Source organism: Malaya genurostris, chromosome 2, assembly GCF_030247185.1.
Source record: "Malaya genurostris strain Urasoe2022 chromosome 2, Malgen_1.1, whole genome shotgun sequence".
Lineage (NCBI taxonomy): Eukaryota > Metazoa > Arthropoda > Insecta > Diptera > Culicidae > Malaya > Malaya genurostris.
In genome coordinates, this window is record NC_080571.1 from 69,300,132 (window position 1) to 69,319,871 (window position 19,740).

The 19,740-nt window shown below is 41.7% G+C and overlaps 1 protein-coding gene across 6 annotated transcripts in view; it reads right to left on the bottom strand.

Annotated features, from left to right (window-relative positions):
- The window catches only part of LOC131430485 (ras-specific guanine nucleotide-releasing factor 2-like), a 499,968-nt gene that overhangs the window by 268,889 nt on the left and 211,339 nt on the right, over nucleotides 1-19,740 (bottom strand). For 4 of the 6 annotated variants that reach the window (XM_058595510.1, XM_058595507.1, XM_058595508.1 and 1 more), the window contains one exon: nucleotides 15,494-15,514. The exons of the other annotated variants lie outside the window; for them this stretch is intronic. In XM_058595510.1, the coding sequence (XP_058451493.1) occupies nucleotides 15,494-15,514 (21 nt within the window). The remainder of the gene's footprint in view (nucleotides 1-15,493; nucleotides 15,515-19,740) is intronic. 6 annotated transcript variants of the gene reach the window in all.

Here is a 19,740-nt window from a genome sequence, read left to right on the forward strand (position 1 = left end):
ATTTACTAGAAATTTAAAAGAATCTATTTTTGGGATGATACTTCTGCAATTCCACTGTAAAACAGTGATTAGATCCGTGACCTCGGTGGATGATTTAGCCATCGAAGGATACAATCGCTGAGAGAAGGGGCCAATTTGCAGTCAACTGCTTCAAATATGTTTTTACTGTTGGCATGAAAGCAATTAAAATGCTTCTAAGAGGGTCTGAAATATTGAAAGTTGTAAAAATCCAGTCCACAACATCAGAGAACTTGATAAGTCCAGCACCTAGTTGGTTCTCTGGTAGATTTTCTGGGACGCTTGGGGATTTTGTAGTCCCGGGAAGTCGTGGGAATTCCATCTCGGAATTGAGTTTTCCGAGACCAGGAGCTTTTTGCTTCGGTGTTGTGTCCCGATTCCCGTTAGCTGTAACTTTTCGAAGCCCTTCGGAAGACACCTTCGAACCCTTACTAGGTAGCTTATGAGAGGATTTATTTATTCTTTTCCTACAGCTATGAGGGACCGCCGAAGATGGACCTTCCAAAGGGTCGTCAGAATCGCTCTCGTCAGTTGACAAGCAGGCATATGGGTTCGTTGTCTGTTTAGGAGGGGTGGCACTTTTAAGCATCTCTGCGAAGGAACGCTTGGAGTGCTCCTTTAGGGAACGCTTCATTCGATCACCTCGCAGTTTGTAAGCGGGACAATCAGAGAGGTCATGCGGACCCTCCTTACAGTAGAGACACTTTTCAGCATCCTTACCGCAAGAGCCGTCCGCATGAGCTTCCCCACAGTTAGCACAACGTGGCTTATTGCTGCAATGGGTAGCTGTATGCCCCAGTTTTTTGCAATTAGTACAGTTCATTACTCGGGGTACGAATAGGCGAACAGGCAAACGAACCCGGTCCAAGAGGATGTAGTTGGGCAAAGCAGAACCGGCGAAGGTCACACGATAAGAGTCTGATTGGGGATAGGACTTTGTTCCATCCCCGGCGATCGATACTGAATGCAATCGCTTGCAATCCAGTATCTTGACATTCTTAAGTGAGGGGTCTTTAAAACAACCCGCCCCGTACTTAAGAACGTCCTCGCAAGTCAAACTCGAATCGGTGACCACACCGTCGATTTCTACTTCGCGAGCTGGCACGTAGACGCGGTACTCCCGCGTAAAAGGATCATTTTGAACGAGCTCATTAGCCTGTTTTGAACTGGTAAACAGGACCCTGAGCTTGTCTGGACGTATCTTATCAAAACTTTTTATAGTATTGTATCGCGAGGACAGGTCCCGCGATATTTTTAAAATATTCAATTTTTTTTCTTTCGATTTGGTCCGGAAATAAACCGCATAAGGACCGGCCGGTAGTGCGAGCCCATCCGGATAGCTCTTTATGCGAGACTTTTTATAGTCAAGGGAAGTCTCCATTTGATCATCGGGAACGGGGGGGTCAGAATTTAGACTAGACATGTTGCGGAGCTACCTCCGCACAGAATTAAGTGAATCGGGGAGAAATAGAACAGTCGAATGCAGGAAGGAAAAAAAAAACTAAATAATGATACTTAACTTAAATCCAACGTGGGCCACCAAGGCCTAGCCCTCGTCGATCGGCGTATCGCCGCTGCGATGGTGTGCAAAAAACCTCCGAGAGGAAAAAGCACACTCTTTTTTAATCCGCACAGTGATATCACGTACACCGCTGGGCCTGTTTTGATCGATCGAACAATCACCGGCTAACGGTACTGTTTCGATCGTCCGCTCACAACAATACACTGCTTCAGTATATAATGTGCATAAAACCTCTCACAGGAAAAAGCACTATTGTCTATTACACAATAGCGATCTAGTTTTGATCGTCCGGTCACTTTATCACACACGGCACTGGTTTTCAACGCTTTCGCAGTAAACACAAAGCACGTCCGTTCACTCGGAAGGTTGAAACGGCAATGAGTGTGAGGTGTTATTGTCAACTGTCGCTTGCGATTTGTGAAGTGTTTTTGGATTCAATTGTGTTCTTCCTATCGCTATTCCTTCTGTTTACATCGTGTTATGGCTTAGACAATAAGCAACCGTCCCGTTGTATACTGACCATTCAGTGCTTTGCGTGTAGCCTAATTGGAGGCATTTTCGTTAAGTATGGAGAGGAAATGTGGAAAATGTAGCCTAATGATTACCGGCATTGATTCAGTTGCATGTCGTGGCTACTGCGGATGCTTATTTCATTTGGCATGTTCGGGAGTTTCTCGCGCTCTTTTGGGATATTTTACATCGCATCAAAAAAATTTGTATTGGATGTGTGACAATTGTGCCGATTTGTTTGAGAACTCGCATCTCCGCTCCATAACAAAAGCGGCCGATGAAAAGTCACCGTTAGTATCACTCACGGAAGCTATAAGCAGTTTACAAAGCGAAATTAAATCGTTATCTAAACCTGCTCCTCTGCCTCCCAAACTTTTCAATGCGAACTGGCCAAATATGGAGCGTCGTCGTCCTGCTAAAAGACCTCGTGGGCCTGATTATGAACAAGATGCTTTCGAGTGCCAATCAGGATCGAAACGAATAGGAGAAAACACCGTCAGCGTTCCTGTTTTCGAAAAACCGGCGGACAAATTTTGGCTATATTTGTCTCGTATCCGACCGGACGTCACTAATAACGAAATTTCTGCAATGGTACGATCTAATCTCGGCATGTCAAACGACCCAGTGGTGTTCAAACTGGTTGCGAAAGGTGCTGATGTTAGCAACTTGACATTCGTATCCTTCAAAGTCGGCCTGGACCCAGCTTTGCGCACCGTTGCTTTGGATCCTTCAACTTGGACACAAGGAATTTACTTTCGCCAATTTGAAGATAAATCCTCTCAAAAATTTTGGAATCCATCTGCTGTCGATCCGTCACCAACGCCAGCATCATCGCAAGAAGGAGCCGCTCAGTAATTTCTGAAGGTGGCTCACTGGGACGCAACGTTGTTAGCATTGTGGAAGTCTCTGACCCGCCCGCCCCAGTCCTGCCACCGCAGCCTGCGTTCATCAGTCGTCCCGGTCCTGCGGGCGGTTGCGGTGTAGGGGGCTTCCAAACTTTGCTCCTTGGCAAGTATTTATTCACTTCCAGTCGTTCAAGCGCTGATTCGTATTCTGGTTCCAGTTTGATGCCGTCAATGCACCGGTCACTGGGACGCACCACAGAAGGTATCATGGAAGCCTCTGAGCACCCCGCCACAGTCGTGCCAATGCAGCCAGCGCTCACCAGTCGTCCCGGTCCTGTGTGCGTGAGTGGCGAAGAGGTCTTCCAACCCACCGCTGTCGGCAAGTATACAAACAACGTGGACAATTCATGCACTGACTGCTTTCCCGTTTCTAGCTCGAATTCTTTCACTCTGGCAAGGTCATCGCATATTCAATTGTATTACCAAAACGTCGGTGGTATGAATACATGTCTGGATGACTACCTGTTGTCAAGTTCGGATGAATGTTTCGATATCATCGCCTTGACAGAGACTTGGTTGAGTGAAAGTACTTTGTCTTTGCAAGCATTTGGTGCGAACTATGATGTGTTCCGTTGCGATCGTGATTCCCGCAACAGTTCGAAGAAAAGCGGTGGAGGCGTGCTTGCGGCTATTCACCGACGTTTAAAAGCGCAACTTATAACAAACGTTTCTGGTAGCAGTGTCGAGCAGGTATGGGTTCAAATTTGCCTGAACACATGTTCCTTATTTCTTTGTGTGGTTTATTTTCCACCGGATCGTACACGTGATTTGTCACTGATTGACTCGCACATTCAGACGCTAGAAAAAGTAGTTTCAGTCCACATGACACCGGCTGATGATATTCTAATTGTTGGTGATTTCAACTTCCCTGGCCTGAAATGGTACCCTGCTTCCAACGGCTTTATGTTCGCTGACCCATTGAATTCTTCTTTTCACACCGGTATCGTCCATCTGCTTGACGGTTACAGTCTTAACCTATTGCGTCAAGTGAATCACGTCGAAAATGAGCACAACAGAATTCTCGATCTTTGCTTTTCAAGTAAATCCGATTTTGCACCCAGAATTTCCGAAGCAGCAATTCCTATAGTGAAATCCGTTAGGTATCATCCTCCCCTGCACATTGTACTTGAATCAAATCAAACGCTGGATAACTGTAAAGTTTCTCAAACCGTCAGATACAATTTTAAAAGAGCCGACTACAACAGTATTGTTGCATTTCTTTCAAACGTGGACTGGACTGAAATTCTTGACAATGATGATATAAATTTTGCAGCGCAAACCTTTTCCAACGTTCTGATTTTATGCAATTGACCAATATGTGCCAAAGCAAATCAGCCAGCTTTCCAGACAAGCACCGTGGCAATCCGCTGAGTTACGAAAATTAAAAAGTCTGAAAAGAACAGCTCTAAGGAAATATTCCAAGAAAGGTGGTTTTTTGCTCAGGCAAAACTATTTGGAAATAAATAAAGTTTATAAAAAAACAGCCAAACGATGTTATGCCAACTATTTGCGAAGTGTGCAGAGGAAATTAAAATCTAACCCTAAGTCGTTCTGGAAGCACGTTAATGAGCAAAGGAAAGAGCCAGATCTTCCTTCGTCTATGTACTACAACGATCAACCGACTTCTAGCTTGCAAGAAATCTGCGACATGTTTATGAAGAAATTCTCTGGGGTTTTTTCTAGAGATTTTTTATCAACGGATCAAATCTCCCAGGCAGCACGGAACGTTCCTGTTTTGAGTCAATCGTTGAATTTCATCAATGTTGATATTAGCTCTGTCCAAAAGGCTATCGTTAAAATGAAGTCTTCATATTCTCCTGGACCCGATGGCATCCCCGCTGTCGTCTTGAAGAAATGTTCCAGCGGTATTGCAACACCCTTATGTCAACTGTTTCAACAGTCACTCACGACTGGAGTATTTCCTGTTGTTTGGAAATCTTCTTATATGTTCCCAGTGCACAAAAAAGGAGACAGGAAGAATATCGACTATCGCGGCATTACCTTACTTAGTGCAATTTCTAAGCTGTTCGAACTGGTTGTTCTGGAACCCATTTTCAATCACTGCAAGCAGTATATCGTAGAAACTCAGCACGGATTCATGCCGAAACGCTCAACTGCTACTAATCTATTAAGCTTTACGACGTTTATAACAGATGCTATGTCAAACGGTTTTCAAACAGATGTTTTATACACGGACCTCTCCGCTGCTTTTGACAAAATAAATCACGCTATTACTATCGCCAAACTGGACCGACTGGGTTTCGGTTCCTGTATTCTTCAGTGGACTGAATCGTACCTCTGCAATCGACGGTTGGCGGTTAAGATCGGTGATAATCTATCTAATGATTTTTTTGCTTTTTCTGGCATTCCACAAGGCAGTCATCTCGGACCACTGATTTTCCTCCTGTACTTCAATGACGTGAACTTTTTACTGAGTGTCCCACGATTATCATTTGCCGACGACCTTAAGTTATTCAAAATTATTAAGACAACTGAGGATGCCATTTCCCTCCAGAGTCAACTAGAAATTTTTTCGGAGTGGTGCGAGATTAATCGAATGACATTAAATATCATTAAATGCTCGATCATCACGTTCACACGGAAAAGAACACCTATACGTTTCGACTATTGTCTCCGAGGATCTACGATAGATAGAGTCACATGTGCCAAGGATCTTGGGATTTTTCTTGACGAACAACTGAACTACAAGCAACATATCTCGTACATTGTTGCAAAAGCTTCACGTTGCCTGGGATTTGTAATGAGAACTGCTAAGCACTTCACAGATATCTACTGTTTGAAGTCTCTCTACTGCTCGCTTGTACGTTCAACGCTCGAATATTGTTCGGCGGTATGGAACCCGCTTTACCATAATGGGAATATCAGAATCGAATCAATACAGCGCAGATTTGTTCGTTTCGCTCTTCGCCAGTTACCATGGAATAATCCTCATCAGTTGCCGAGTTATGAAAGCCGCGGACTGCTTATCGGACTCGATACACTGAAGGTGCGACGTGATCTGTCCCGTGCATTGCTAATCGCCGACGTTTTGTTGAACAATGTCGATTGTTCAACACTTCTTTGTCAAATAAACATAAATGTTCGCGCACGAGCTCTTCGCAACAACAACCTCCTCAGAATGCCTTTACGCCGCACTAATTATGGAATCAATGGCGCCATCATTGGATTGCAACGTTCTTTCAATGCTGTTTCGACGGGTTTCGATTTCCATGTCCCGCGCAGTCGAATTAAAACTAGTTTTTTAAATATACTTAGAAATAATCATTAGGACCATATTTTGTCTGTTGATTATGTATATTAGTAAATAAATAAATAAATTTACGCTTGACATAAATTCAAGCAATTTCTTCGTTGATGATACAATATTACATCTACTAACAAGTAAAAATAAATTTTGCGTATATATCGATGTAAGTTTCAGCTAAATTAACTGTGATGTTAATGATATGACTTATCTTTACATGCTTGCAATTATGAATGTAAGTGAATCAAGACGTGCATCTATAAAGTTGTAAATTTTTCTAAGTGGGCATCTCTAGATCATACACACAAAAAAAAATTGAGTTTTACTGATGACCTAATCCCTCGAACGATGCATTTCATAAAGACCTAATTTGTCAAATGAAGAAAAATTCCATTTATAATGATTTAATGTTGGATGAGACTATAATTTTCCACTGACTGATACCAGCAGATGTGTGCTTCTGCGGCTCAGTCAATTAACGCACGTATTATGGGATTCAATGGCTCTCGGTTCAAGTCGCAGCGGTCGCTGTCAGTTTTTTTTATTTCAATGAGTTTCATGTCAGGGAATTTCCAATATATATTAAATGCTCTTACAAAAAAAAAATTCGCGAGCTACGACGCTCCATTTATGTGCATCGTTTAAGATGTAGAAAGATCTCATCAGTAGTGATTATAACAGTAAAAAATTACAAGTAACACTAGTGACTGAATTTTGGTGATTTATTATAATGATTTTCTCAGCTTTGTCTGCAATCAACGTCAGCTTTGCTAAACGATAAATTAAATTGTTGTGACGGTTACTTATTTATCTTCTTCAAAGCGTTTTTTTTTTTCTTAAGCCCATAAATAACATTCTTGATAATTAAACACATCCAAGGCTTTCACAAAAAGTAAGAAATTTTCATAATTGATATTCTCCAACATATCAAATGAGTGTTTCATCAAAAATACTCACTCGTAAATTTGACGAATCTGCGGCCATAATTTTCGTTCATTTCAACTAATGAACACCGAAAAATCGGATATCAAATTAATCAGCCACATAATGGGACAATTTGTTACCGTGGGATGATAATTCAACAGATTGAAGCCTGGTAATATTTGTCAACCGCAAGAAACGAATAAAATTTCACCACCGCCTCGGGGAAGTTTACGGGTTTACTTCTTCAACAACAATTAACAATGAAGCTGCCAAAGAAGTGAAATGATTTGCTACTTCAATCGCAAATCTCGCGAGGCATATTCCCACAACCAACAAACGACGGCGCAACGCACACACAAGACAAAGTTGATATAATTATTTATCTTCCGTTTCGCTGTACATTCCACGGAGACTCTCCAAAGGCATCTTCGGTAACGACAGATAGCTACGGAAGGTACGGAAACTTTCTACCGCTGCTTCCTGTCATGTGTGTGTGTGTGTGTGTGTTCACTTGCGTCGCGTCCTCTCATCCATCAGTATTTTAATTGAAGTTAAAGGAAAATTTCCCATACCGGGCGCCGTGAAGATGGCTCCCGTATTTCCAATTCGCCACCCCCACATTCCAAGTGCGATCGCACACATAATACCTGGAAGCAGCCGAAGCTGTACTGTAAATCAATGGCCCGGATAGCGAGGCTCATAAACGGTTCCTTCAATTTGCACGGTGGAAACATTCACGAAACAGTAAATTTCACACGAAATAGCTCGAGTGGGCTGAGTTTGCTAAAACTTCACCGAACCCCATTCCATCCGGCGGATCCACGTTTTTTTTTTGTGCGCTGCTGTCAGTCACGTGTCACGGAATAAAATCATCGACGAAGCAACAAGAATATTGCGTAGAAGGCTAACTTTGCCGCTTCCTGTTTGTTTTGTGATGTGTGATGTTCGTGCGTGTGTGTTTTAGATTGACAAATGTGCCAGCGGGCGGAGACAACAAATCGAGACAGTTGGTAATCTTTTTTCCATTTTCAATATAATTTTAAAACGTTTTCCTTCACAGCGTGCTAGCAAATGTTAAAGAATTTTGAAATGCTTATTACAGTATAATTTTATTCCGTTCCCAAGAAAAGGGAGAAGCCAAAGCCTTCCGAATTGAGCGGAAACATCAGATAACGGAGTTACGACAGTCAGAAAACCAAACTAATTGGATCGATTTGATTCCACAGTCCCGGGTGTATTCCGGTTACAATTGGAATTCCGATTGGTATGTGGAAACTCATGCGACTCGAAATTAATTTAGAAGATTTTGGCTCTATCCTACTTCGAGCAATATATGTGTAACAATATTACAATTGGGTTGCACATGTGCAATATGTAAGTAAGTCTCCCCATGACAGAGTATTCATCGGTTTTGTAAGAAAATATGAAGGTGATTCCATTTCGAATGTTACGTTCAACACTTTGTTTAGTGTTTGTATGGTCAACTTATAGTTCCAGCAATCGAGCGAAGCTTTCGCATAATTTCTATGAGAGCGAAAGGGAACACTAGAAGTTTGTGGTGAGAAAATTAAATCCTACCATATTTTCCCATACAAACTTGACATGAGTACAAAAAATGCAGAGTATTAAAACATTAGATCGATTACCATATTTTTCTATTCTTGAATAGAACTATTTCATTTTTTTGAAAAAAATGTTATAAAAATATGGGATTCATTATTCGAAGACCATATCCTTAGTCATCTCAGCTGCGCCATCTATGTACAAAGACTTAGGCGTGGCATTTGTATCGTTTTTTTTTTATTTTCAGGTATATTCTGTAAATTTAAGGTCGTTAATTTGACTTGTCTAAGCGAAGGAGCGTTTAAAATATTTTTCCAGACAGGATCTTTCAAATAATTTAATTTATGATTTCCATCACAATTAGAACATGAAAATTTATCAGTGGTTTCATTTATTGGACAAACGTCTTTCGAATGCGATTTACCACAATTCAAACACCGTATATCCATATGACAGTTTTTAGTACCATGGCCGAAACCTTGGCAACGACGACATTGCGTTAAGTTTGAAAACATGAAGGCTCCTGGTAATAATGAAATTTTTAATATTCTTATTAAAAATCTTCCCGATGTTGCCTTGAGACTCCTGGTTAAAATTTTCAACAAGTGTTTTTCATTACCTTACTTCCCAAAAAAAATGGAAAAACGCTGAAGTAATTCCTATCCTCAAACCTGATAAAAACCCAGCAGAAACATACAGTTATCGACCAATTAGCTTACTTTCTTCTATCAGTAAACTTTTTGAAAAAATTATCTTGTTTAGAATGTTGTCTCATATAAATGAGAATTCAATTTTTTTACCAGAGCAGTTTGGATTTCGTCATGAACATTCAACTACTCATCAACTTGTCAGAGTAACGAACATGATGAAATCAAATAAATCTTCTGGGTTATCCACTGGAGTTGCTCTTCTAGAAATAGAAAAAGCATTCGACAGTGTTTGGCACAAAGGTTTAATAGCAAAAATGTCTGATTTCCAGTTTCCTATTTATTTGATCAAAATGATTCAAAATTATTCAACTGATCGTACTCTTCAGAATTGTAAATCTGAATTGCTACCCGTACGAGCAGGTGTTCCGCAGGGTTCGAGCGTAGCTCCAATCTTGTATAATATTTTCACTTCTCATCTTCCAAATCTACCCGTTGGTTGTCAGAAATCGCTATTCTGTGACGACACAAGTCTGTTAGCCACAGGTAGAAATCTACGGGTGATCTTCAGTCGCCTACAAAGAAGCTTAAATATTTTCAGTGATTAAATGTCAAAATGGAAAACTGCACCATATGCATGCTTTATGCAGTCCCAATTTGGTCAAGTTGTTGTTCCACCAGGAAGGAAACGCTTCAAAGGATTCAGAATAAAATTCTGAAAATGATTTTGAAGCGTCCTCCCTGGTTTAGTACAAATGAGTTACACAGACTCACAAATACAGAACCATTAGATGTAATGTCACATAATATTATAAGCAAATTCCGACATAAATCAATGCAATCTTCAATTGAATCGATTCGCTCTCTGTATTAGTTAGTAAGTTAGTATATAACTTCCTGCCTGAGCACCCAATTTAAATCTTAATAATTTAATTTGAACTCATATGACAATAAATAGTTATTAAAAAAAGGTCATGAAACGGACGTTGTCTACACGGATCTCTCTGCTGCTTTTGATCAAATTAATCACGCTATCGCAATTACCAAATTGGATTGATTGGGCTTCGGTTCCAACATTCTTCGGTTGATTCAATCGTATATTTGCAATCGACTGCTGGCAGTCAAGATCAATGAAAATGTTTCCAAGGAGTTTTTTTTTTGGCTTTTTCTGATATTCCACAAGGCAGTCATCGCGGACCATTGATATTTCTACTGTATTTCAACAACGTGAACTTTTCGTGGAAAAGTCCACGATTATGTCTTACTGACGACCTAAAGTTATTCCAAATTATCAAAGACTCTAGAAGAAGCCTTTTTCCTTCAGAGTGAACTTGAAATTTTCTCTGAGTGGTGTGAAATTATTAGAATGACGCTAAACATCAGCAAATGCTCGATTATCACCTTCACACGGAAAGAAAAGCATCCATATGTTTCAATTATTGTCTTCGAGGATCAGTGATTGATAGAGTCAATTGTGTCAAAGATCTTGGCGTTCTTCTCGACGAACAATTGAACTATAAGCAACATATTTCGTACATTGTGGCAAAGGCTTCTCGTTGTCTAGGATTTGTTATGAGAAATGCTAAGCACTTCACAGATATATAGGGTAACAGAGGTATTTTGGCCCACTTTAGGATTGATTTTATTTTTGCCCACTTTATAAAAATATCCATCAAATATTGTAATATCTTTAAAAAACCCTTCCGCAATAGGTAATTCAATGTGATTAGCTTCAAATTGATGCAAAATGAGCTACTTAACATCGATAAAGTCCGATGAAATCGATAAAGTTTGTTAGGTGGGCCAAAATATATGAAGTGGCCAAAATACCTCTGTTACCCTACTGTTTGACATCACTCTACTGCTCGCTCGTACAGTCAACACTCGAATATTGTTCGGCAGTATGGAACCCTCACTCACGCACTAACTACGGAATCAACGGTGCCGTCACTGGATTGCAACGAACCTTCAACGGTGTTTCTGCGGGATTCGATTTCCATTTTTCCCGTAGCCGAAAAAGAGAAATTTTTTTAAATATTCTTAGAAAGAATCAGTAGGACTTAAGTTTGCCGGTTGATTAAATATATATGAAGAAATAAATAAATAAATAAAACCATAACATCCGCGCGATCCTACTATCGGTCACAATCTGCATCGGTTTTAATTCGATCTTTATGACGTCACTAATTTTCTTGCTACCCCCATTCTCTATCGCTTCACCATCTCTGCAATCAACTAATGAGATTTTTTGTTGGTTTTACCCCTTCACTGCTTGCTCCTTAACTCCTTCACACTCAACCCCATATGCAACAACATTTACATTTATTGCTCTCTTCCACTGTTTATTCTGCTATATTATCAACCATCGATCATCGAGGGCCGCTCTAGCCGATGATAAACATGCGGGCCACCCGCTGGGTCTTTGTAACTTGGGGGTGTTTTCCGCGGACCCACACGGACAGAAGAAAAACGTCATCTGGATAACTCAAGATCCAACCCACCAATATCTTAAGACCACTAGCTGAAGACTGGTTCCCCCAGAGTAGACCACTTCGACCCGAAACCTACAACATAACATTATCCTTGTTTTAAGCTATTGAGAAAATACCCTCGGCATCTTAGAATTAACACAATGTGCTTTAATAAACATATTTGAAAAAAAACAAGACTAATAATCTCAAAGAATAATTTTTTGGATTGCTTGCCTTGGAAAAGCCTAGTTAATTTATTAGTCTTGAAAAATGATTATTAGCTCGGAATATCACAATATTATGTCGTTTTTGCGTGAGAAAACTGAAACTGACACAGAGTAGTTCCATTAAACGAACGTTTTTAACGAAACTGTGTTGGTTTCGCACTTAGCAGCGGGGATCTGAGCTAAACAAATATAAAAACCAGGCTCGAAACTGACTCGATTTTCAGTGCAACAAGTAGTGATCCAGGTAGCCTTGAGAAAGACAGAAGTCTTGAATCGATGCTACTTTAGGTAGCCAGAAAATTTCTCCATAAAACACTACCGTAACAATTCTTGGTTGGTAAACGACTGGACAATGCGCAATTCAGGCCCCAATGTGGTTCATAGCCTCTTGTCCAGTAACTCCTATCCCTACCTTCCCGCGGTGCCGGCTGGGGTGCGAGTAACCAACCCCGGTGGGACCTTGGTCGTATGCTGACAAGGAAGGGTGGGGCTGCCTTCTCTTTACGACAACGGCCAACGATGCGTGAACTTTGCAGCCTCCCGAGGAATGGTAGTTCGAAGCACCTTCTTCCCCCGCAAAGATATCCACAAAGCCACCTGGAGATCACCTGATCAACATACGGAAAATCAAATCGACCACGTTCTCATCGACGGGCGATTCCTCTCCGACGTCATCAATGTCCGCATCTACCGCAGTGCCAACATTGATTCTGACTACTACCTTGTTGCAGTTTGTATGCGCTCAAAACTATCGACGGTGCACAGTACTCGTCGCACAGGAACGTCGGGACTCAATCTCAAGCAGCTACGTAGCATTCGTACTGCAGAGGAATATGCGCAACAACTGGAGCTAGTGCTACCAACAGAAGAGCAGCTTGGCGCGGCGACTCTTGAAGACGGCTGGAGGAACATAAGGTCCGCCGTGAGTAGCACCGCTGCAACCGTTCTAGGTACGAGGTTATTGAATCGAGGAAATGACTGGTTTGATGGTGAATGTCAGCAGTTGGTCGAAGAGAAGAATGCAGAAAGGGCGAGGATGCTGCAACATCGCACGAGAGCGAACGAGGAACGATACAGACAGGCGCGGAACAGACAGAACACGGTTTTCCGGAGAAAAAAACGCCACCAGGAAGACCAAGATCGCGAAGCGATGGAACTGCTGTACCGCGCAAATGATACACGGAAATTCTACGAGAAGTTGAACCGCTCACGTAGAGGCTTCACGCCACAGGCCGAAATGTGCAGAGATACCAGTGGTAACCTTCTCACGAACGAACGTGAGGTGATCGACAGGTGGAAGCAGTACTATGACGAGCATCTGAATGGCGAAGCACAAGATACAGAGAACGGTGCAGGAATCAATCTGGGTGCACGCTCAGCCGATGACAGATTCCCAGCACCTGATCTGAAGGAGATAAGTGAGGAGATCGGCAAGCTTAGGAACAACAAAGCCGCGGGCAATGACCAGTTACCAGGCGAGCTGCTCAAACATGGAGGAGAGGCACTGGCTAGAGCGCTACACTGGATAATTTATAAGATTTGGGAGGAGGAGATTCTACCGCAGGAATGGATTGATGGAATGGTATGTCCCGTCTACGAAAAAAGCGATAAGCTAGATTGTTGCAATTACCGCGCAATCACATTGCTGAACGCCGCCTACAAGGTACTCTCCCAAATCCTTTGCCGTCGTCTATCACCAATAGCTAAGGAATTCGTAGGGCCGTACCAAGCGGGATTTACCCGGGAGCCCACGCCACTACGGATCACATATTCGCGATAAGACATGTACTCCAGATGTGTCGTGAATACAACTTACCCACGCATCACCTATTCGTTGACTTCAAAGCGGCATACGACACAATCGATTGAGAACAACTGTGGCAGATCATGCACGAATACGGTTTCCCGGATAAAATACGCGATTGGTCAAAGCAACGATGGATAGAGTGATGTGCTACGTCCGAGTATCTGGGACGCTCTCGAGTCTCTTCGAATCTCGGAGAGGGCTACGGCAAGGTGATGGACTCTCTTGTATCTTGTTCAATATTGCCTTGAAAGGTGTGATTTGAAGAGCGAGGATCGACACGAGTGGCACGATCTTCCGAAAGTCCGTACAACTTTTTGGCTTCGCTGACGTAACCTTGAGAAGATGACGGAAACCTACATCGGACTGAAAGCTGAAGCTAGGCGTATCGGATTGTCCATAAATGCGTTGAAAACAAAATACATGACAGGAAGAGGCTCTAGAGAAGAAACACTACGCCTCCCACCACGAATATTGATAGTCGGTGACGATATCGAGGTGGTTGACGATTTTGTGTATTTGGGCTCACTGGTGACCGCCGACAATGACACCAGCAGAGAAATACAGAGACGTATTTTGGTAGGGAATCGTGCGTACTTTTGACTCAGAAAAACCCTTCAATCGAGAAAAGTACGCCACCGCATGAAATCTACGAAAACGCTAATTAGACCGGTTGTTCTCTATGGCCACGAGACCTGGACTATGTTAGCAGAAAACCAACGCGTCCTTGGGGTTTTCGGTGCTGAGGACCATCTATGGCGGAGTGCATATGGAAGACGGAACGTGGAGACGGCGTATGAATCACGAATTGCAACAGCTGCTAGGAGAACAACCCATCGTACGGACAGCTAAAATCGGACGTCTACGAAGGGCTGGGCATGTCATAAGGATGTCGGACGACAGCCCAGTGAAAATGGTTCTTGAATCTAATCCGACGGTCTAATCGGTCGTCCATGACAGTTCATGCAAGAAGTAAAAACCTGGTGGTGGATCGACTAGAATTGCGGTAGAGACAAAATATGCGAGCGAAACTGACTGTGAGTACAAAAAAAATACTCTGCCTTCCAACTCTAACATCAAAGGAATTTGACAACAAACGAGAGTGGACGACGAACTTGAAACTCATTGACCAAACTCAGCGAAAAGGGCTCTCGAAACTAACTCGACAGAAACAAGAGAACGAATAATTCAAAGGAATCTGATAAAATCGCGATTAATTAATTCTTGATAGGATTTTCAACGGAGTGGTATTCGCATTCTACTAAACAAACACAACATTCCTGATTGAAAATCATCCATTAAATTTCGGATAATCATTTTTCGACTAAAAACTAACGAAAGTCGACCAATTATTCCATCATTCGAGTATGTTGCTCCGGGTTTTGTAAATATTTAGCAGAAAAACAAGCGTCGGCAAATAAATCAATATTGCAACGGCAACGGAACGAAAACGAAAAAAAAACGGTCCTAGCGCGTCCGCAGAAAATATGACACCGATATGACAACTCCGCATGGAAAAACCACGGGCACGCAATCAAGTGCAACCAGAGTCATAATCATTCATGTACGAATCAAACTCTAATTGCAACAGCCTGTGGCTGTTGAAATGAAACCGAATCCCCGATAACCGAACTTACCACAATGGATCGGGTCCCATGCTGTTTCGATCGAAAAAGCAGAAATCGAGTCGGAGTCGATTGGTAGGAAGCAAATCCACATCCGATGAGCCAGCGAATGTCGTCGGGGCGGGGGAAATCACGAGAGAGAGAGAGAGAGAGAGAAAGAGACAGCCAAACAAGCACATATTTCCGCATATGTTTTGCGAGGTGTTGTGTTTCGAATGCAGGGAGTTGCCCGATAGAAAATTTCCCCATTGTCATCATTTTTCCAGCCCAGCAAGAGTTTTAACATCGGGCAAAATCAGGAGAGACCGCGTGCGAGCAAAAATCGTCAACAGTAAATGATGATTACGCGCGGTTGATTTTTTTTTTCGTTTTCGTTTTGCATTTCCATTTCCATCCATCGTGAGCATGAAAAGTCGTTCGAAGCGATAAGAAGTTTTTATTGCATCCAGAGTGGGTGCGGGAAGTGCGGACAGGATCAGTAGTGTCATAGGTTCCCGGGGGGGTGTGGGAGTTATGTAAGGAGAAAAAGGAAAGTGACGCGTTAGCAAAATTGGTTCCATAACGTAACAGAAATGGCGCGTTGAGTTGGCGATTGCAGGAATTAATAGGAACCGGATGCGTTGCCATGTCGGCAGATACGACAGGATGTCACAAAGATAGCGTATTTGAATGATAAATTTATTTATGATGTTTAAGGCGGGAACGAGGGAACGATGCAAAAGCGCAATTTGTTTCATTCGTTCGGTTCGGTTCGGTTTTATCGTCGATTTTTGTTCCGTTCCGTGTTATCGAGTTCACAAGAGCGTGAGCGATCCGATATTAATTACAATGGCGGTGGCACAGCCGGAGTTATCGATGGACGGCGATTTTTCAGGCGGAGTTCACACCGGGTGGGGGGTTGGGAAGGAGGGGAAGAGATTTTTCAATTTAACAGAAACACCACATGTGGACTCTCGGAAGTTCATTCACAGCCGTGTCCATACAATGGAGCCATCCCCCCGGGGAGGACATTCATACACCCACCCGCAGGCATGAATGTACAAACACATCCCCACATCCATCCAGTAGTGTGGATTCAATCAGACGCACGGTCAGGGAACATTTTTTTTTTTTTATTTGTATTCGCAGCGTGCAAAGCACAAACAATTCCCATCACACAATAACACCCAAACAATATGAAAAAATAGTCAGCAGTGCAATTGGAAAGTGTGAAAGTAAGAGACACCGATGCAGAACACACAACAAAGTGCAGAGTTGTGATCGAGTGATCGAGCGTAGGAAAAAGGGCAATTGGCATTGTTGTTGGCGTTGTTGTTCACGTTGTTGTTAATCACAATTCATATTGGAACGATTGTGTCATGATAGCACACGATTAGCAACAACCCGCAGAGAAAACATGCAATGATAAATCACCCATTCAGGAGCCGGTTTTGGTTCGGATTTCCAATGCCGAATAGTGTGATATGTTTTTTTTTCACATATGTCATCGTTTCATCGTTAATGCACACACGCACACGCACATGCACGCACACAAAAACCCAGGATCGCATGGGGCAAACAAGGACAAATGATTCGAACGTGGCAAAACGGATGATGATGATGAAGCATTTTTAGATTTAGTGGTTAGGTTAGATACATTGGGGATAAAAATGAAGGGAAATAAATTCACACGCACACACACATACATACACACATGAACAAGTGGTTAAGTAATGATTGAGCACGATTTGATAAAATCCAATAGAAAACAGAGAATGCATACGTGAGTACAAAAGTTTCGGCGGCATTACACAGTCATGTTTTTTTTTTTTTTGATTATTTGCGATGTGGCGATTTGTCACAGACACATGGTAGTTTTGATTGCGATCATTCAATGCACAAATGTAAGAAGACGTAAACATCCACAGTAAGTCACGTTTTGAAGGAGAGCAGGAAGGAAGAAATAAGAACGAGAAAATACTGAATGAACACATAGGTTTTTTTTTTCAAATAAAACACGCACAAATATCCATATTTCAATATCCCGCTGTGAACGGAAACGGAAAAAAGAGATAGTATTTCGACGAGCAATAGAACCGATCGTTGTTGGAGATTGAATTAAATGCCAGTGATTGAAATGATGAAAATATGTCATCAACTTTTGCCCTTGTGATATTAGAGTTGTGGTTCATTTTACCAGTAAACTCACCTCAAATTTCCCTGAAATCCTTTAAAAAAAATAGTATTTGAATAACTGACCGATTTCCAAAAAAATAACAATAGAAAAGATGATCGAGTTCCGAACTTTGCACACGTCGTGAATGTGGCAAATCATTATTTCTTTTGCACGAATTAAGAGACCGATTCGGCCAAAAACTGACGTTCAGAATAAGTCGAAAGTATTTTTAGCATGAACTTTATACCTTTTTTAAATATAGAAAATTAGGTTTAGAATTCGCTCAGATTTTCAAAAAAATTCCGAAGTCCGGAGGAGTGTCATATAGAGAAAATGGCCGGTTAAAGATTAAAGACTGTCTCAGAAAGTATGAACGCACTTTGATTTCGCTGTAAATAATTCACAAGTGATAGATATTCAAATTTTATTCGATATACTGATAATATTAGATTACAACAACAGAATATTATTCTCAGCGTTTGCTACGTAGCCATTGTAGACTAGCTGGCGCACCTTCTTGCGAACGTTCCTCATTAAATGCCGTACAGACTTCTTGGCGACAAGTTTTGACACTTTTTTCCAATCTTTTTCGAACTGTTTAATGGTTTCGGCTGCCGAGACATATTTCCTAAGATGTGCCTTCGTTAGTACCCAAAATTCCTCAATTGGTCGAAGTTGTGGGCAATTTGGTAGATTCAAGTCTTTTGGGACGAAAGTGACATTTTTGGTAGTATACCATTCTACCGTTGATTTTGAGTAGTGGCAAGGAGCAAGATCTCGCCAGAAGACAACAGGATCCTTGTGGCTTCGAATCATGGGTAGAAGTCGTTTTTGGAAACATTCCCTGATGTATATTTCGCTGTTCATTGAAGCAGTGGTGATGAAGGGTTTCGAAATCTTGCTGCAGCTACAAATTGTTTGCCAGAGCATAGCTTTCTTACCAAATTTTTCGACTTCAATCGATGTCTCGGACTGGTTTAACATTGGCCCTTCTCACACCGTATAATATTGTGGTCCCGGCAAGGATTTGTAATCGAGTTTCACGTAGGTTTCGTCATCCATGATTATGCAGCTCAAATTTCCAGCAAGTATCGTATTGGCCTGATCGATGCTTCTTGTTTCGGACTACGTTTTGGTTGCTTCCTATAGGTTCGAAGATTCAAACGTTCTTTAGCACGAAGAACATTTGACTTCGAAGTGCCCACTTTTTTGGCCACATTCCGAACTAAAACCTCCTTCTTTTGCTCGAACGCCTTCAGTATACGTTTATTCAACTAAGGGTTGGCAGGACCTTTTTTTCGACCCGTTTTCGGTTTATCCTCAAAGGTGTTATCCTCACCGAACTTCCTGGTTGCATTTCGCACGGCTTTTTTACTTACTCCTTTCATTTTTGCTATCTTTCTCAGTGACAGTCCGCGTTCTGTGCACCATTTGTACACAATTTTTCGACGTTGTTCTGCTGAAGGTCCACGCATTTCGAAACAAACTAATGAAAACGAATAAACAACTGCACAAGTGGTTAGAGAAGAGTGTAAACAACAAGACGCAGCCATAAAAATTGACAAATTCTGAACTATTGCGAAATGGCAGCGGTTTTTGGTTGCGTCCATACTTTCTGGGACAATCTTTACATGCAAATGTCAAAATTTGACAGAAGTTACCCGTGATTGTTATGAGTAATTCTCACCCTAAATTTGAGTTTTACACAACGAGTAACTTTAGGATTACTAATTCAGCGAACCGTCCAAGAATGGAATGAAAAATTTTGAAATATCATCCCCCATTTTCTATTGTTAAAATTGAGTACGTGTGGTTAACTTAGTTGGTAATTCTGTGGAAATTTTAGGGTACGTTTTTAAAGTGTTCGTGCCATTGTAAAGGTTGTGGCATGATAATTGAAGGAACACTTCCGGTCTGTCCATAATTTGAATACCAGCAGGAAATCGGACCAACCTTTCGTGTGCTCCGAGTGTGGTTTCCTATACCAAAGATTCAAAAGTCTGAAACTTCACATGGAAAATACCCATCCGTCATTCGTGAAAGATACAAACCACGAATCAATAATAATTTATAATAATGAAGAACCTATTCCGGAAAATATTCA